Source organism: Notamacropus eugenii, chromosome 3 (assembly GCF_028372415.1).
Source record: "Notamacropus eugenii isolate mMacEug1 chromosome 3, mMacEug1.pri_v2, whole genome shotgun sequence".
Classification (NCBI taxonomy): domain Eukaryota; kingdom Metazoa; phylum Chordata; class Mammalia; order Diprotodontia; family Macropodidae; genus Notamacropus; species Notamacropus eugenii.
In genome coordinates this window covers 116,661,489-116,682,250 of record NC_092874.1, presented here as the reverse complement: position 1 = coordinate 116,682,250, position 20,762 = coordinate 116,661,489, and the positions used below count along the sequence as shown (strand labels likewise).

The following is a 20,762-nucleotide window of genomic DNA, read 5'->3' as shown; positions in this document are numbered from 1 at the left end:
CTGTAGCCATACTGATGAGTTTGTTCTAGTTCATGTTCTAGTTAATAATTCTATAAATGATAACTTTCTGTATTGGAATTAGTTGGCTGAATTCAACTTCTCCTTAATTATCCTGCACAGGTTTTTGGCCTTTATTTCCATTTTCATTTTACAGAAGAGGAAACTGAGGCATAAAGAAGCTTTTGCCTTATTCAGGAGTAGTAAAAACAAGTCTCTGTTTCAAACTTCCTACTTCAAATGATTGCATCTTTATCTAAGTTTCACATTTCCCAAATACTTGTTTCTGAATTCATCCTCTTCATAGGCTGTTCCTATCTGTCTTTGCTTGGATTTTTGATATGGGTATTTTCCCTATATGTGAAAATATAAACCAAAACCAAAGTAAGCATATTTTACTCTCCAGTTTTTGTCAGTAAACCTCTCTATTTTTTAAATACCTCATAACTTACCTATTATTTGTGACTATGGTAGTTGACAGAGAAGAATGTGTCCTCTCTGGGTCTTTCATTTAATGGCTATTTCACTATTTAACCTAAGCAATGTGAAATGTTTTGTACTTTTGGAGGATGTAGAAGGATGTAGAGAGAAACACATAATAGGTAGGAGAGTGTAGAGAGAGACTTAGACAGCTGCAGAGTGATGGGGAAATTGATCTCAGCATACTGTTAATTTTTTTTTTTATTATTACCCCACTATGACAACAAAGAATGGCAGCTAAATATTCAAAGAGCCATTCACCTTGGGCCATTTGGGAAATATAAAGCGTTTTAGGATCTTGCTTGGCTTTGGGCTAGCAACGTGGAAGCCTTTAGATTTAAAGAGCCGAGCTGTCTGCATTACAGATATAGCTGATAGACTTGCTTGGTTATTATTCTGGATTTCAATCATGACAGAAATCTTTGCATCCTAACTTTATAGCCGAATTTTCCAAGTGCTTTTCCATCATCACCTTTTTCCAATCCTTTCCAGACGCCATTCTTTTTCTATAAATATTTTATAATTTCTACTTAGTGCTTGATGACTGACTGATTGACTTTTCACCCTATACCCAGTCTGTAGGACCTTTAACTCAGTCTTAAGATGGCACTAACTCTGTGATCTTGGACAAGTCACATAACTTTTCTGAACCTCAGGTTCCTCATCTGTAAAATGAGGGAAATTTGTACTGGAGAGTCTCAAAGCACCCTTCCACCTCTTAATCTGCTACTTTGTAAATATGCAGGCTGTTCAGATTTTCGCCACATCAGCGGTTAAGAAGCAACATTTTTATGCTAACTAGGTCCTGAGTTAAGAGGTCTTGCTTTAAATGTCAATTTGGAGAAACTTCTGTGTTTTTCATGGAAATATCTACAAGTGGATTTATAATTGACTTACTGACTGTCCCATCTCATAAAGAAGCTCTAATGATGGTCCTGCAAATGATGGCATTCATCACTGAGAGCCTAGAGTACCTGGCCCAAATGAAAAAGAAAATGAAATAGCACTGGGCTGAGCTATATACAGGCAAACCTGAGGGAATGTAATGAAACACTGTATATTACAGCAACTAACAGATAAGTGGAAGAGGGTTTTTTTCCTCCTCTGTTACTGAATATAAGACTGAATTAAAAAAATTAAACTGCAAGTAAGATAATGGAAGAAACAAAGATCTGGTTCATTTTTCAAGCTAGGTTACTGAGTTTTTTTTAGTAAGTGCCTCCACCTCATCCCTTGGTTATTGTTGATGTCTACCAATCTCTTTTTGGTGCTGTTATTAGAATAATAAATATGGTGACGGCCTTCATGTGGAGTTCAGATTTTTGTAGCTGCAGCTTCTTCACAGTTCATGCAATCTTTTGTTCTGGTCCAGTGTTTGAATGATACTTAGTTCAGTTAGATCAACTGTTCTTCCCTGAAAAGGTTTGTTAGTTTGCAAAAACGCTTTTGTTTTGTCTTGTCCTCATAAAGATCCGCAGAACTCCATAAGACTTATGTACAACATGTACTCTCTGTTGTAGGCACATCCCCTACCCCCTCCCCTTGCCTAGCACCCCATCTTGCCCTTTTTCTGGACTCTGCCATAGCCGGAAGTCTCCATGTTGGAATCTTCCAGGCTCTGAGGTAGAAAGAGAACCTCACTGGCCAATCTCGAGCAACTGCCTTTCTGACAATAGGAATAAAACCAACAAGGTGTGTGAATAAGATTCTTTTCATCCTTCATTGTCCCCTTCTCCTTACTCCAAGGAAAAACAAAATAAAATGAAACTTGGCGCTGAGCTGCATTATAGAGTTGTCTAGGTATGGAAGGTGGAATCTGGATATCTTTATATTTAATTAGGAGGAGTGAGAAGTGCTTTGTATAACTGAATGTGCCAAACCCTGAGAGCACCCTCTCAACGTGCCATTGCTGACCCTCCTCTTCTCATGGCTTGGAGACTGAGTTCATGCCCGATGTCCCAGGTGACGGAGACCCAGGGGTATCTTCTGCCCTGAGCTGTTCGCCTCTTCTCTGATCCTCTTTGCCCTGAAGCCTTAATTATCTTGTTAAGTTTGGTTTCTATAAGAAACAGCTATAACAAGATGTACTGCTCTTAGTGACACTGGCCAGTCTAACTCTTATGCCTCAATATCCTGAACTAGGTCAAAACATCATTCTTTTTCAGAAAGTAGTGTTTCTTTTGGTTTAACCAATTTTGGTCTATTTACTAAAATAGACTTAATGCTTTTGTAGGCTATTCTTTTCCTTTTTTCTTATCATGAATATTCTGTCTCTGTCAGGACTCTATCTACGAGTGATGACGTGGAGGACAGAGAAAATGAAAAGGGCCGTCTGGAAGAAGCCTATGAAAAGTGTGACCGTGACCTGGATGAACTGATCGTACAGCACTACACTGAGCTCACCACGGCCATCCGCACCTATCAGAGCATCACAGAACGCATCACTAACTCTCGAAATAAAATCAAGCAGGTAAATGTCTGACTTCTGTTCACATGGAGATTATTTCTTAAGTAGAGGCTGCATGCTGTGGGGGCTGTGGCTTTTGAGTTGTTCCTTACTACCTAGTTGTGTCAGATTGTTTCCATACCTTGTACAATACAAGTCCACAGAGCTTGCTGAAGGAGACTCCCTTGAGCATTTTCTGTCTTGTTTCCACTCTACTTTCTGTTTTTCTCTACCCATGCGAGAGGACACAGCATGGTAGGGCAAATACTGGACTTGGATTAGGAAGAACTGGGTTTGAAACCATCCCCAACACTGACTTAGCTGTGTCACCCTAGGCAAATCATTGAAGCTCCTCAGCGTCCTCCTATAAAATGGTTATAGTCCTATCTGTAGTATGGACCTCATACGATTGTCGAGAAGCTCAGATGATAATGTATGAAAAAATGCTTTGAACATCTTCTGTGGAAATTCCTTCACCAGCACAGTTAAGTTCTCTATAACTTAGAGTTTTGGAGGCTTGCCTTGGGAATAAAGAGATTATGTGACTTGCTCATGGTCATGTATCTCTTATGTGTCAGAGGTAGGGCTTAAGCCCAGGTGTTTCTGACCAGAATGCTAGATCTGAGTAGGGGATTACCTCAAAAGGAAGCTTGTTTCTGGTGGGGCCAATGCAAGTCGATGAAAGCACTGCAGGGCTCCTCTTCAGGTATGGTTATGTTTACATGCCTGACCGTTTGACTAGATTGCAGGATCAAGGAGGGTACAGATCTTGCCTTGGCTAAACTTTGTCTCCCTCCCAAAGCAAGCACCATGCTATGCACATAGTAAGTGCTTAACATTAGTTGAATTTAATATCTGTTAAATGCCTGTTGAGTTTGTCCTGTGTATATTGTTTTTCATCCAAATGAAAAACCATGGTTTTGACTTCCTTAAATAGTAACTAATAGAATAAAATTTTGCTTATGAGCTTGTGTCTGAAGCATCTCTACTCTCATAGCCACAACCATTCTGCTTTCTGTATTTTGTATCCTTTAGGGCTTACAATGTTAAGATTTTGGAGGCAGATACATAAATTGTTGTTTTGTTTGAGGAGAGCTGTAGAGATCATGGTTTTACACCTTTCAGAGCATCACTGTGGAAGCACTAAGCCATAACCCTATTTGAGGCAGAATAATGACCTTGCCGCCTTGTAAAATTAACTTGAGTATTTCCAAAGGGAAGGCTGCAGCTCTTATCCTTTACAAGTCAAGAGTTCATCCTATGGATTTATGTTTGAAACCAGGGGAAGCTTGAGATCAATTGCCCTAGATTTCAAATAAACTGTAGTCCATTTTGACCTAATATATACTAAGCTCCAGAGGGGTCAGTGAATGGATGTATAGAGCCACTGACCTTTTGGCTTTACTTAGAGTAATCACAGCTTGGGTGAAGGATCTTTTGATATTTGTGTTTTCTGATTAGTTTTGGTTGATGCATACTAAAAGGACTTTGTTGTTATCTCAAGGGAAGAACCAGCAATGATTCTTGACTTCTCTTTCCTTTGAGTTGATGTTATCTTTGCTACTGAGAAAGAATGTTCACATTGGAATAGACTTGAAAAGACATCATTCTGAGCTGATTTTTCTAATCCCTTTTTTGATTATTTCAGAGGCTTCTGTCAGTAGTGAAACCATTTTCTACCACCTCATTCTCCTTCTTCTCAGTTTGGCAGCAAAAACATAAACAACCCATGTGATCATTACCAGAATTTTTCAGGAAAATAATTGTCATATAAGAAATTCCAAATTATGACAACTCTCAGATCACATAAGAAGAGAATTAAGGCGCTAGAGAGCCCTTTAAAAAACGATAGATGCCTTTACTAATTGGCAAGTATGTGAAAATAATGATAGAAAAACAAACAAAAGGTGAGTGGACTTGTTTTAAGTTGGAGAATTTGACAATTTCCTACCATGAAAGGCCAGTTTCAATGCACTAAGGAAACACTGACATTTCTTTACTAACCTTTTCCTGTTGCTTTTTGGTTTCAAGAGTCATTGATTTATATACATACACCATAGTTGTTAAGAGTATGAATGTGAATGATTTCATTGTCTGGCCAGTTGCCCAATGGATTATTTGGTTTCTTCAGAGACAAAGACAGCAGAACATTGAAAATGCATTAGGCCATGAACTGAAATTTTCTTCTTGCTCTTAGCCAACAGAGTATAATTAGGAAATGGCAAATCCTTTCTTTGCTGTCATGTAGAACATGACACCATAGTATTTGTACTGTGGCTGAGGTGGCAGCATGCAGATGCTGAGTTATGACAGTATTTACATACAGTCTCATGAGGCTTTGTGTATTTGGTAAAATCTAAACCTTTTAAAAAAAATGCAGTATTTTGTTTTTTCCCAGTTACATATAAAAACAGTTTTTAACATTCCTTTTTAAAACTTTGGGTTCCAAAATCCCTTCCTCCCTCCTAACCTTCCCCTAACCCCCATTGAGAAGGCAAGCAGTTTGATATAGGTTATACATGTGTAATCATGCAAAACATATCCATAATAGTTATGTTGTGAAAGAAAACACAGAAAAAAAAATCAAGAAAAATTAAAAACATGCTTCAATCTGTATTCAGATATGATCACTTCTTTCTCTGAGGATAGATAGCGTTTTTCATCAGTCCTTCAGAGTTGTCTTGGATCATTGTATTGCTGAGAACAGCTAAGTCATTCGCAGCTAATCACCTTATATAATACAGCTGTTACTTTGTACACAAGTACATTTCACTTTGCATCAGCCCATGCAAGTCTTTGTAGGTTTTTCTGAGAGCATTCTGCTTTCTTATAGGACAGTTTCTTAGAGTTCAATAATATATCATAATCACATACCACAACTTGTTTAGCCATTCCCCATTTGATGGACATCCCTTCAACTTCTAATTCTTTACCCCCAGAAAAAGGCTGCCATAGATATTTTTGTACATATAGGTCCTTTCCCTTTTTGTTTTTTGACATCTTTGGGATACAGACCTAGTAGTGGTATTGCTAGGTCAAAGTGTATGCATGGTTTTATAGCCCTTTGGGCATACTACCAAATTTCTCTGCAAAATGGTTGAATCATTTCACAGCTCCACCAATAGTGCATTAAAGTCTCATTTTTCTTACATCCCCCCAACATTTGTCGTTTAACTTTTCTGTCCTATTAGCCAATCTAATAGGTATGAGGTAGTACCTCAGAATTGTTTTAATTTGCATTTCTCCAATTAATAATAAGTTCGTGTATTTTTTCATATGGCTATAGTTAGCTTTGATTACTTCATCTGAAAATTTTCATCAGTTATCAATTGGGGAATGGCTGCTATTTTTATAAATTTGATTCAATTCTCTATATGTTTGAGAAATGAGGCCTTTATCAGAGAAACTTACTTCAAAATTTTTCTCACAGTTATTATTGCTATTTCCTTCCATCCTATTCCACACCCCCATTTATTCTATTCTCTTTCTCCTTTCACCCTGTCCCTTCTCAAAAGTGTTTTGCTTCTGACTGCTCCCTCTAATCTGCTCTCCCTTCTATCACTCCCTATTTCCTCATTCCCTTCCCCTCCTACTTTCCTGTAGGGTAAGTAAGATAGATTTCTCTTTGAGCCAGTTCTGATGATAGTAAGGTTCGCTCACTCCCCTTCAACTTCCTTTGTATAATAAAAGCTTTTTCTTGCCTCTTTTATGTTAGATAATATACCCCATTCTATCTCTTCCTTTCTTTTTCTTTCAGTACATTTCTTTCTTATCCCTTCATTTTATTTTTTAGATATCATTCCTTCATATTCTACTCACACCTGTGTCCTCTGTCTGTATATACTCCTTCTAACTACCCTAATAATGAGAAAGGTTCTTAGCAGTTATAAAAATCATCTTCCCATGTAGGAATGTAAACAGTTTAAACTTATTAAGTTCTTTATATTTCCCTTTTCTGTTTACCTTTTTATGCATCTCGAGTTATATTTGAAAGTCACATTTTCTATTCTGCTCTGGTCTATCTCATTGAATATCCATTTTTCCCCCTGAAAGATTATACTCAGTTTTTCTGGGCAGGTGATTTTGGTTGTAATTCTAGCTCCTTTGCTTTCCGGAATATCATGTTCCACGCCCTTGGATCCTTTAATGTAGAAGCTGCTAAATTTTGTGTTATCCTGACTGTGGCTCAATGATACTTGACTTGTTTCTTTCTGGCTGCTTACGATGTTTTTTCCTTGACCTTGGAAATCTGGAATTTGGCTATAATATTCCTGGCAGTTTTCATTTTGGGACCTCTTTTAGGAGGTGATCAGTGGATTCTTTCAATTTCTATTTCAACCCTCTGGTTCTAGAATATCATAGCAGTTTTCCTTAATAATTTCTTTTTTTTTTTTATTATTTTTTAATGTTTAACAATCACTGCCATACAACTGAGATTTTATCCTCCCCACACCTACCCCCCACTACCCCCCTCCCTCCCCACGACTGCATACAATTCTGTATAGGTTCTACATATACTTTCCTATTGAGTATATTTTCACTATAGTCATGCTATGTAGTAAGACTAAAATAAATGAAAGAAATCATATAACAAATCAAAACATGATACACAAACACATACACATACACAAACATGATCTGCTACATTTTGTGAATGACTTCCATATTTCTTTCTCTGAGTGTGGAAGGCATTTTGCCTTGAGAACCACCATTGGGATTTTTTTTTTTTTTTATAAGAAGTTCTTGTGTTATTACAAAATTCCAAGTCTACCAGAAAAAACTCTCGCACACTGTGGTCGTTGCTGTGCACAAAGTTCTCCTGGTTCTGCTCCTTTCACTCAGCATCAGGTCATATAAGTCCTTCCAGGCCTCTCTGAAGTCTTCTTGTTCATCATTTCTTATGGCACAATAGTACTCCATTACATTCATATACCATAATTTATTCAGCCATTCCCCAATTGATGGACATCCCCTTGACTTCCAGTTTTTGGCAACTACATAGAATGCTGCTATAAATATTTTTGTACATGTGGGACCCTTTCCCACTTTTATGATCTCTTGGGGATATAGTCCTAGTAGCGATATTCCTGGGTCAAAGGGTATGCACATTTTTGTAGCCCTTTGGGCATAGTTCCAAATTGCTCTCCAGAATGGTTGGATGCGCTCGCAGCTCCACCAACAATGAATTAGTGTTCCAACTCTCCCATATCCTCTCCAGCTCCTTAATAATTTCTTGAAAGATGATGTGTAGGCTCTTTTTTGATCCCAGTTTTCAGGTCGTTCAATAATTTCTAAATGATCTCTCCTGGATCTGTTTTCTAGGTCAGTTTTTTTTTTCCATTGAGATATTTCACATTGTCTTCCATTTTTTCATTCTTTTGATTTTGTTTTACTGTTTTTTTATTTCTCATAAAGTCATTAGCTTCCATTTGCTCCATTCTCATTTTTAAGGAATTATTTTCCTTTTCCTTTAGCCAGTTCAGCTTTTTAAGCTATTCTTCTCCTCATTGGCTTTTTTCTACCTCTTTTATCATTTGGCCTAGTCTGTTTTTTAAGGTGTTATTTCCTTCAGTATTTTTTTGTTTCTCCTTTACCAAGATGTTGACATGTTTTTCATTCATCACTCTCATTTCTCTTTCCAATTTGTCCTCTACCTCTCTTGCTTGATTTTCAGAATCCTTTTTGAGCTCTTCCATGACCTGAGACCAATTCATATTTTTCTTGAAGCTTTTGGATGTAGGAGTTTTGACTTTGTTGCCTTCTTCTGAATGTGTATTTTGATCTTCCTTGTCACCATAGTAACTTTTGGCAGTCAGTTTTTTCCTGTGCTTGCTCATTTTCCCAGACTATTTACTTAACTTTTAAACAGGGTAGAGGGCACATTGTTCCAAGCTTCAGGGGTTTTGTACAGCTGTTTTCAGTTTTTCCAAGGTGGTATGATCTGAAAAGAGGCATTTACTCCTCTCCAGGCCTGTGCTCTGGTCTGGTCTATGAATGACCACAAGTACTCTTTTCGACCCTGGTAATATAAAGATGGTCACCACCTCCACCACCCCTGCTGCTGCAAACTGCTAGTGCTCTTCCTTGACCTAAGCCTAAAACCCAGGGCTGCAACCTGGATCTGAGTATGGGCAAAGCAACAGAGTCCTGCCTCAGTGCTGTCTAAGAGACCCCTGTAATCTCCTTCCGACCAGTTGTTCGACCCACTTACTGTTTGTGGACTGACAGCTTCAGAAGCAACCTCTGTCACTGCTGATTCCGTGGCTTCCAAGGTCTGCTCTAGGTTTCAGGGGGCTAGGGTTGTGCTGGTGTGGCCTGTGCTGGACTGCGCTCTGCTGTCACTTAGGTGTGACTGACCTTTCCTGCTCATCTTCCAACTTGTTTTTGGCATCTGTGGGCTGAGAGGTCTGGAAACCATCAATTCTGCCAGTGATTCAGTTGCCCTGGGTTTGCGAGGCTCAATCTGTGCTAGTGCTGCTTCCAATTGGCTCTGCTCTGCTCTCACCCTGGTGCAACAGACCTTTCCTGCCGACCTTCCAGGTTGTTTGAACTAGAAATTTGTTTTACTCCATCTTTTTCTGGGTTATCCTGCCCTAGAATGTATTTAAAATCATTTTTTAAAGGTATTTGGAGGGGTTTGGGGGAGAGCTTATGTGACTCCCTACCTTTACTCCACTTGGCTCTACTTCCTAAAATCTAAACTCTTTATGGATTTTGATTAGGATTAGCCAACTAGTACTTTGCCAAATGCAACTGATTCCTTTTTGAGATCATATAAAAATTTATTGGAAATTTTGTCCAGTTTAGAAATTTATTTTCCAACAAAATGACATGATTTTTAGTCAGTTCAAATAAGGTAGATTTTTTACCAAAGGAGTTGGGCATTTTTGTAAAGAAAGTCTTATTGGTCTACATGAAAATTTAGCTGTTTTGAAAGCAGTTGTGTGGTTTTTTTTGGTCTTTATTGGAACTATAATTTTTATAGCATCAGAACTGAAATGGATAAATATTAGTTGAGATGGCCATTTTGGTAGAACTTAACAAAGATTTAGGACTTGAAGGGACTTAGAAATCATCTAACCCTAACCTCATCATTTTATGTATAAGGTAACTGAGGTCCAGAGATGTGAAGTGACTTAGCCAAGTCTACTTAAATTGGAAAGAGCAGACTCAATTTTACTAATGACAAATCCAGGATTCTTTTTCATTTAACCCTATTACCTTATTAGCTTTTTAGTGGATATATAAAGGTAGATTTTGGGATCGTTTATTTATTTTTTCTATCTTTGGATCTCTTTAAAGTAGAATGGGTTCTGGTTTAGGAACAGAATAGATTAGTGATCTCTCAACAATTTTTCCAGTCTTAGCATTTCTGTATCTTCCTAATATTGTTGCTAGTTGGGAAAATGTTGGAAGTCTATAGTAATTTAAAAATATATAGTAGAGCCTTCCTTACTATGTAGACTTTTTTTTTGCATATTAGAAGATTAATTAAATATGAATACATTTGAATTTCCTTTTTTTGTTTGTGTTTTAGTTTTCAGCATTCACTTTTATAAAATTTTGAAGTTACAAATTTTTCCTGCCCTCACCAAGAGAGCAAGCAATCTGATGGAGATTACTCATGTATGATCAGAATACACTTGAATTTCAAAAGTGACTCTTGAATCTGAAATTGAAAGACATTGAAAAAAGTTACCTAATTTTAGGATGTTTCCTGATAACTTTTGTTTTGGAGCTTATTTGTCAGTCAGGAAAATTGCTAGTTACATTTTTCCCTTTGAGTCAGTTAGGATGTGTATCCATTTGCCTGTGTTGATTTAAATAAGGCTCCCCTTGGAGGCATGTGACCCCTTAGAGTCCCTTGAAGTCCGAGGATTCTCTATGGAAGATTAGAGAGGAACAGCAGCATAAAGTTTTCATTTCAGTCATTTCCCCATGAAACATATTTAACATTTACATAGCACTTAGTATTTTCAAAGTGCTTTATATCATTAGTTATGTCTTATGGATTCACTCAGGGTTAGGTCAGGGGTGGTATTCTCATTTCACAGCAGAGAAAACACAGACAGAGAGAGGCAACGGCTCATCAAAGTGAGTCAGTGTCAGCCAGGATTAGAACTCAGAAAACACACTAACCCAGGGGATTAAGGAAAAGTGGGAGTTAGCAACTGTTAAGTACAATTAGCACCAAGGAACAATGTTAACTGATTAGTGGCCTTAAAATGCAAAGAATTTGGACTGAATTAAGGTTGAAATTGCTCTTTTCTAGGTAAAGGAAAATTTGCTTTCCTGCAAGATGTTGTTGCATTGCAAACGGGATGAACTTCGGAAACTGTGGATTGAAGGAATTGAGCACAAGCATGTCCTAAATCTGCTGGATGAAATTGAGAATATCAAGCAAGTGCCTCAAAAATTGGAACAGTGCATGGCCAGCAAGCACTATCTCAATGCCACGGATATGCTGGTAAGACGTAATACCTTCTGCTAATGGACTGTTTGTTCTTCAGGGCCTAGAAGCATTCCTGGCACTTCAGACCCCGTTTTAGTCTTTCTAAATCTGGTAATGCTTGCATCCCATTACAGACTTTTCCTTAGGGATTCAGTAGTTCTTGGCAGGTGACGGGGAGTAATCTCTACTACTAGTTTAAGCTTTTTAAATGGAAGGTGATTACTATTTATATATCCTTTGTCTTTGGAAAGCTGGGCTTTGTACCAAGTTGTATAATGGTGTAAAACCAGTACTTAAATTATGTTGGGATGGGAGGCAGAAAAACTCTTAGTTTCAACAAAAGGTACTTAATGTGTTTCATTTTAAACACTCAGATGAACATGGGAGAATAGAGGAGTATTCTTGAAGTCTTTTCTGGAATTCTTTGGGAGGGTCATAAGACTGTTTGTCTCGAAATTGATAAGGAAGGTCAGGGATTGCTGCTGTTATTGAAAGAGGCAGCCTTGGTCAACAGGTTGAGCAGTAGTTCTTTATAGCCTGGAGCCCTCACTGGGCCTTACTACTACTTCCTTCTTAGAAATTAAATGAAGGAAATACGGGATTGGAAGGTGACAGTGGGTTGAGCCTTAAGAATAACATGGAAGAAAAAGAAAATACTGAGTGTAGTTTCTAGTCAGACCCTTTTCTTTGGGTCTGTATTTCTTATAATGGGACACCCTGGTTCCTTATAATCATTTTCAGATCTATAGGGCTGTCCTTAAAATAATGCTGTGAAATACATATAAGTGGGATTCTGGTTTTACACAAAAAAACTGAGAATCAGAGAGTTTACATGCTTTGTTCACATTTGTGCAGCTGCCATTTTTCTGGAACTAGGATTTGAACCCAGGTCTTCTGATTCATGCTCTGTATGGTTTTCACTGTACCACAGCCTCCCACATCTGTGACTTTTATCCAAGACCCACCTTAGCTAGTTTCTTTTCTCTGAAGCTTTACCTGGAAGACCTCCAATGTAAGTGGTTTCCCCTCGAATCTCTTAGACCATCTGTTTGACCTCTACTGTCCATTTAATTATTCTTTACTAGACGCTTACTCTCAGCAACTTCTCCTCTTTTGAGATTCACCCTGTTATCTAGTCTAGATGCTTGTTTTGGTCTTCTGTTGGCCTACCCCCTCAAGTTGTTTATCTCTTGACTTAATTTTTCTGGTCACACCCCAGTCTCTGCCTTCATGTTTGGAGGATTCAGTATGTACATAGGAGTCTACTTTAAGCACCTCCATGTCCCAGTTTATTTACCTTCTTAACTCCCAATTTCTATTATTTTCATTCTCTAATAGCTACCCACAGTTGTAATCCTACCTTATATCAGGTATCTGGGATCTGTGAACTTGTTTTAAAAAATATTTTGATAACTATTTCAACATAACTTATTTTCTTTGTCATTCTCTGCGTTTTATTTTAAGCACTTAAAAACATTATTCTAAGAAGAGGTCTCTAGGTTTCATCAGATATCCTAGGGGATCCATGACACAAGAAAGGTTAAGAACCTCTGCCTTAAATCTTAGCATCACCCATAACTGCATGACTTCAGTGTTTCTGATCCCTTCTTTGAACATAACCTTCTCTACTTCCATCTACTTCCGTCCTCTACCTTCTCTTCCTAAATTTATCCTCCCTTCTCACCATAACTTTGAATTTTTACCTTTGGTTTTCCTAGTTTATCACTCCTGCTGTGGTCACTCACAGATCAGAGCACAGGCCAGGAGAGGACTAAATGCCTCTTCTCAGATCATACCACCGTGGAAGAGCTGAAAACTTACAGATCCCTAGAATTATCTTTGAAAACAGCTGCACAAAACCCCTGAAGCTTGGAACAGTGTGCCCTCCACCCTGGGTCAAAAGTCAAGTAAATAGGCTAGGAAAATGAGCAAGCAACTAGCAAAGAACTCTGGCTGCTCAGAGTTACATGGTGATATGGAAGATTGAAACACACATTGAGAAGACAACCACAAAGTCAGAACTCCTACATCCAAAGGCTTCTGTCTGTCATTGACCACTTCAACTATTTGTTTTCATTGTCCTGTTTCCACTTATTCCTTTCCAAACCATAGCCCAAACCATACTCCCACTGCCTGCTGCCTCCTCTTGTATGCTTATAAAAAGGAGGAAAGAAGGAAATAAGCATTTATTAAATGTCTCTGATATGCCAGGCACTGTGCTAGGTTCTTTACAAACATTATCTCGTTTGGTCCTCATAAAACTCTGGGAAATATGTACTGCTACTGACCCCATTTTATAGCTGGGAAAATTGAGGCAGACAGAGGTTAATTGACATACCCAGACTCACATAGCTAGTATCCAAGGCCAGGTTTGAGCTCAGATCTTCCCTCCTCCAGGTCCATTCTTCTTTCCACTCTGCTGTCTGTTGCTGAATTAACCTGGAGAAAATCATTTAGATGTGTTGACTAGGCCCATCACAAATTTATCTGATCTCAACAAGGCCTTCATTATTTCATGGCAGTCCTTTTGTGTCATAGATACTATATTACCCTCTCTGCAACAACTCTTGCAAATGTTTTCCTTTTTCCTCGGTCTCATTATTCACCTCCAACTATAGCATACCTTGCCTCTTACTTAACTAGCAGATCTGCTATCCAATGTGAATTTCTCCTCTTTTATATATATATCTCCAGACCCCTCTACATCATCTGCTATTCTCACCTCTTTTGCTTCTATCTGTATCATTGCTATCTTCATATCCATCGCAGTATCACTACAAGATAACTTTGTTCTTTGAGAGCAGAGATTGTGTTACTTTTCAGTTTTGTGTCTCCATCACCAAATACAGGATATTAAATATAATACATATTTAATACTTGAAAGGATAGTGATCCCCAACAAAGAATTGTTTATGGTTATGGGCCACACATGAACTCAAAACTGCTTTTAGAGTCAGCAGTTCTACAACTACATTTTAACATTATAGTTATCTTTCTTTGAAAGAATGGAAGTCCTATTCCTTTGCCAAATTAGATGGGCTGCAACGCTAGCACATACACATAAAGTGCCTGGAAGGTGAACAGGTTATATGATCTAAGCGAGCCCTTCATGTCTTTATTTCTACAGTCTAATTTATTCATACTTTCAAGGGGCATTTTGGTAAAAGTCCTTTATGAGATGCTTTTAAGGATATTTGGTAGCCATGGGGTGAGAGGTGCTGTGACATCCTGTCATGGACTAAAACCTTCTTATGGGATAAGGAATGAATGGTGAATTTGCACAGCTATTCTGGGTTAATAGTGGTCTGCCCTTGGGAGTAGTACTAGGAGTGTTGATTCCCAGTAACTTGCTCAAGGTGATAGCATGTGTAATAGTAGTTGTACAGGAATCCTAATGAGGTCATTCTTACTCTAGTATTGGTTTGTGGATTCTGAATACATGTATATTATATAGGTGTTTAAATGTAAAAGCTTTTCTTTGTTACATTCTCTATAGAGGGTGTTATAGGCTTGTTGCTCTTTTGGGTCAAGTACCTTTTTTTTTTTTAATCCAGTAAAACATCATCCATATTTGAAACAAGGAAGAATAAGGTATGATCTTAGCACTCGTAGAGATTATAGAGAGATAAGATATGAACATGACTTTCTTGTAATGCAGAAAGTCAGAGAGGTGTGAAAAAACACCAAATATCATGGGAGCTTAGAGGAATGAGAGAGATCATTTTCATATTCTCCAGGTTGTTACTTCCTACCAACACATATGTGATTTCTGAGGGCATAAGCTCCTATTATAGTTAAGAAACATGCCAATTAAAGTTGTGATGTGAAAAAGCAGAGGACAGGATAAAACAGATTTGTTGTTGAAACACTTCTGTGTGGTCCAGTTTTGAATTAGGTCCAATTTCAAGTGTAGTCATAGTAAGTGGGTGATTGGAATTTTTTTCAGATCAGATCTTTATCCCTTTTAGGATTTCATATTTCTGGTTTGCATTACGTAGGGTAAGGCTTATCTGTTTACTAATTAAAAGTCAAATATTGAAAAGACTTCCCTTTACCTCTGACTCCTTGCTTTATATTACTTTGGACAAACCTCAACAAGGCCTTAATAAGCTTCACTTTGCATTTAGACATTGGCAGTAGGAGATGATATAAGGTAGAAGTTTATGTAGGTGACAGCTAGCTAATCTTTAGCAGCTGAAGAGTCCTAAGATTGTACTGTATATACATAGTACATATTACATATAGGTCCTGGCTCATTTACTATAATCTTTAAAAGAAATTTACTGTAGTCCTTAAAAGGATCCATGATGTCACTTGACCCAGTTCATATTGTAACTCCTTGAGAACTTAGTAAATCCATCTTCATGAGTTGATGTGACCAGTTAAGTTCATCTCCTGGAGGCCAGCCTTTCATTCTTGTATAGTGATCTTACACTATAATGGAACTTGAGTGTACTCTATGACACGGTATTTTCATAAACTGTTTTGTAGATATCCTCCCTCAATCTCTGGGTGCATGGAGCGGGGTTTAGTATTTGGAAGAGAGAGAGAAGGTGGGAAACTCAGGTGGATGGGTAGGCTGTGACACTGTAAGCCCAAGGTAGCTTGACAGAGGAAAGGTTTGGTTTCTGTTTTCAGAGAATCCAATAAAATTAGTATAAAATTGGAATTATATTGTTAAAAATACCCTGCAGCATTCTCAGTATCATATTTAAATGTAAAATTCGCCTCTCTGTTATATGAACTTGAGAGCAGAGGGAGTTTGAGTGGAAAGAATGGTGCATGTCAGGCCCAGGGCCACTTTGTTCATGTGGGCTCAGAATCAAGGGGGCTGGTCCTCCCTCCTCACCCTACATTAAGCGGTGCAGCCTAGAGGGCTGAGAGGATCTGAGACTGGAGAGAAGGATAGTGTCCAGTACCAGGACAGTAACAGCCTCACTATAGTGTCCACTTCTGGGGATCTCATTTTAGAGGGGAAATTGATGGACTGATTTGTATACAAAAGAATGTGACCGGGATTATGAGGACTTGAATTTAGGCCATGTGTAGATAAGTTGAGAGAAATTAAGGTATTTAGGTTGAAGAACCTGTTACAGCTGTTTGTAAGAGCCTCCTTTCTCTCCTCTCTTGAAAAGAAGTAACGGAGGCAACAAGGACTGGTTTCACTGTTCTGTGCTGTTGGAGATGATGTGACCGTAGAAGCCTGTGGGAGAGGTATATACTCTTGTGTATGTGGAGAGGTATTGTTTGTCATTTATTTTGCTGTGCTTTTGAGTGACTTTTGCTTTGTGGGGGGAGAAGTGACTTGGGAAGGTTAGAAGAGGAATTAGGCACATTTTAGTAGTGTCCAGATGTTTAAATAGAGGGCCACCATGTGGAAGTAGGGTTATTAGTCAGCAAGCATTTATTTTCTTATTGTTAAATTCAATTTTATTTTCAGTTCTGAATTTTCTTTCTTCCCCTCTTCCCCCTTTATGAAGATAATAAAAAACAAACCCATTTCAAATATTTATGGTCATGCAAAACAAATGACTGAATTAGCCATCTTACTCCCCTTCAGTCCCCCCCCCCAAAAAGTAAGAATGAAGGAAAAGAAAATATATGTCATTCTACACTTTGAGCCCCTCCCCTTTCTGTGTGGAGGTGAATAGCATGTTTCATCATGGGTCCTTTGCAACTGTAGTTGGTCATTGTGTTGATCAGAATTCCTAAGTCTTTCAAATCACTGAGCATTGATTAAGTGATTCCTGTGTGACAGGCACTGTACTAAGCACTAAGGAAACAAAAACAGCCCCTCCCCCCCAAAAAAGGAGCTCATGGTGTAACTGGGGAGAAAACATACAAACAACTGTATATGAACAAGATAGATACAGCCTAAATTGGAGATTGTCTCAGAGGGAATGCCCTATAATTTTTTTTTTCTTTTTTTTTGGAATGCTCTATAATTGAGGAGGACTAGGAAAGTTTTCTTACAGAAGGTAGAACTTTACCTGCAACTTGAAGCCAGGGAAGCTAGAAGAAGGGGATAAGGAAGGGGAGAGAGTTTTAGGCATGGAGGACAGCCAGGGAAAATGATGAGACTCAGAAGTTGGAGTATTCTGTTTGAAGAAGAGTGAGAAAGAAGGCCAGTGTCACTGGATCACAGAATATATAGAGGGGAACAAGGTATAAAAAGACAGAAAAGGTAGGAAGGGGCCAGGTTTTGAAGAGCTTTAAAGCCAGACGGAGGATTTTATATTTGATCATGGAGATAATAGGGAGCCTTTGGAATTTATTAAATGGGGAGTGATAACATGGTCAGACCTGCACTTTGGGAAGATCGGTTTGACAGTTGAGTATAGAGTGGCCTAGAGTGGGGAGAGACATGAGACAGGGAGATCAATTACTATACTATTGCACTATATTCTAGGTGTGAGGTAGTGAGGGTCTACACTAGAGTGGTGGCTATGTCAGAGGACAGAAGGAGGTGTATACAAGAGACGTTACTAGGATAGAAATGACAAGATTTGGCAACTTATTAGATGTAGGAGGAGGGGCAATATTGTAAACGAGGAGTCAAACATGGTACCTAAATTGTGAGCCTGGGGAAGTCTGGAAGCAGGGGAAGTGATTTTCAGGGAAAGAGAGTTCAATTTTTAGACATGTTGAGTTTATGATGATGTCCAGTAGACAGCTGAAGATGGGAGACTGGAGGTCCAAAGAGAAGATAGAGCTGGACAAATAGCTCTGAGAATCCGAATCTATGGAGAAGTAAAGAGGGTCCAGGATAGAACCTTGGGAGACACCCAGGTTTGGTGGACATGGTGTGAGTGAAGATCCAGCAAAGAAGACTTAGAAAGAGCTGTTAGACTGGTTGGAGAAGAATCAGGAGAGGAGCTTCATGAAAACTCAGAGAGAAGAGAATGTCAAGGAGAAGAGGGGGACCAACAGTGTCAAAGACTAGAGAGAGATCAGGAAAGATGGGAACTGAGAAGAATCCACTATTATTATTCTGCTTAGCCTCAAAGGTTACGTCTAAGACCAGAGGTTGAAAATTGTGGAGAAGCAGATTTCAGCTCAGTATGAGGAAGACTTACTAACACTCAGTGTTCTTTTGCTTCTCCATTTCATTCCTCTCTGTGTTTTTCCTCTCTAACCTATTGCTCATCTATATTCTCTTTATTATATTCACACTTCGAGGAAAATCAGCACTGTCTAGCATTTGTTAGGAGTGAGGGAGAGGGAAGAGGAATGGAGAATCTTTGTATCCTGATATTTGGTACTTAAAATATTCTCTCTTTTGTTGTTACCTATCTTTGCTTACATAAATGTTGCTGTCCTGAGAAAATGGCACCTACCATTCTTTGTGGTTAAATGCTATGTGACATTATCCTTGTGAAATCAGTGGCTCAATTGCCACATGTCTGTGCTAGGAGAGGGAGGGCTACCTCTGTTAAAGAAAGAGGGGATGCTACCCCAAGGGAAAGAAAAGGCTTCTCCCCTGCTGATGCTTTTGTCCTGTCCAGGGGATTGAGATTAGATGCCTCCTTGCCATTGGCATCTGTTCTTCCATTTCCATTTGAAGGATTGGTGTTCACTTTCATCATGTGACTCAAGTGGACTCAAACCCTTCAGAAGAAAGAAGAAAGTCTTTCCTGCCCTGGCTGTTCTGTATTCAGATGACTAGGAACATCAATGGCCCAGCCTCAGTCCTTTGAGTTATTAAATCTTGAGAACAATTTCAGTACTTTTTGTGGAAAAACTAGCTTAACTTTCTGGAGGAACTGAGGAGGTTTAGGGATTTGCCATCACCATGGCCTGGAAATAATCTTATTCTTCCTTTATTGACTCTCCGTAGCTACTGTTTTAAACTTCTTCTCTCCTTAATCCTTCAAGGCCTTTCCCCATCCTCTGCCTCTTTGTACATCACTCCACCTCCTACTTTATGGAGGCATGTCTTGCGCTGGGGGCTTGGTAAATGTTTATTGCGTTGAATTGAATTCTCTCTCTAAGTAGAATGTAAGCTAGGGATTCAAGAAATGGAGTGATAGTCTAGGCAGTGTAGGCAGGCTTCCCTTGTCTATTCTTCCACCTTCATTTGACCCTAGTGAATTAAGGTCTTTTTAGTCAGTTCCTCCTTGTTTCGGTCATATTCTTGGGAGGTGGAATGGAAAAACAGAATGGCAAACAAGTGGTTGACTTTGGTGTATCAAGTATTCTTTTGGTTAGAAACCCCTAGATAAGACTTGAACTTTTACCTCTTTTCACCACTAGATGGTGCATGTGTTTTCATGTAAACAAGGTGAATTGGTGGGTTTCTTTGTCCTTTTTTAAGGGACCCCTGCTGGAACCTGACAAATGAGGGGATTGAAGAGGTTGAAAACAGAATAGAGGGTCTTTTTAAAATTCCCTGTTGAATGAGTGGAGTAACACCACGTGAAGGCTTAAAAAGTGTGTGCATTGCCTTTACTTCATTTTTTTGGCCATATTTATCTTATGATTTTCACCAAAATAGTAGTAGTAATATGTAACATTTACATAGCACTTTTCCACTTTTTAAGTGCTTTATTTCCATGAGCTCACTCATACTTCATAATCACCCAGTGTGGTAGGTACTACAGGTATTTTAAATCTCTTTTTTAAAGAAGAAAACTTGGGACTTGGGTTGTGATTTGCCCAAGGCCATTTAGCTAATAAGTATCAGAGGAAGTGTTTGAATGTAGACTTTTTCTCATTTGAGGTCTCATATACATTCCATGAAAGCAAACTGTACTAGATGAAGGTAATCACCTATGTGTAACCAGGGCCCAGTCTGCCAAGCTGATTCACATTGTGATGCTTCAGATTGGGGTCTCATCTATAAATGAGAATATTGGACTAGATGATCTTTAAAAACCCTTCCAGCCCAAAGTGTATATCCCAGGGCCAGCCAGGATCCTGCACATGTGTAGTCAGGATTGTCTACATTGTATTCTTGCTCCAAGTACTGTGAGTTTCCAGGCTTCATTGGATCTGAAAGTAGGAGTTGCCTAGGAAGGCTGTGTGTTTGGGAAAGCGTACCTGCCTCTGCACTATACATACATTTGGTACAGTAGAAAAAGCATTGGATTTGGATTGAAAGAACTTGGATTCAAATCCCAACTCTTCTACTTACTACTTTAAACTAGGGCACATACCCATCAGGACCTCCGTTTCCTCATCTGTAAAATGAGGATGTTGGGTGCCTTTCTGCTCTAAATCCCAGGACACGAGGATGACATGGAAGGCCATGATCAAAAATTTCATTGTCATTAGAATTCTGACTCCTCCTCCTAGAGAAGAAACTCTTAGCAAATTCATTCATTAGGGTTCTATTTAGAGTTCTTTTGGGAAGCATTTCCCTTACTACCTTAAGTTACAAAGCTGCCA

At 38.7% G+C, this 20,762-nt stretch overlaps 1 protein-coding gene across 5 annotated transcripts in view; it reads left to right on the top strand.

The window, feature by feature from the left end:
* Nucleotides 1-20,762, top strand: part of EXOC4 (exocyst complex component 4) — a 945,346-nt gene that overhangs the window by 23,050 nt on the left and 901,534 nt on the right. For all 5 annotated transcript variants that reach the window (XM_072650117.1, XM_072650119.1, XM_072650120.1 and 2 more), the window contains 2 exons: nucleotides 2,758-2,947; nucleotides 11,196-11,390. In XM_072650117.1, coding sequence (XP_072506218.1) covers nucleotides 2,758-2,947; nucleotides 11,196-11,390 — 385 coding nt within the window. The remainder of the gene's footprint in view (nucleotides 1-2,757; nucleotides 2,948-11,195; nucleotides 11,391-20,762) is intronic.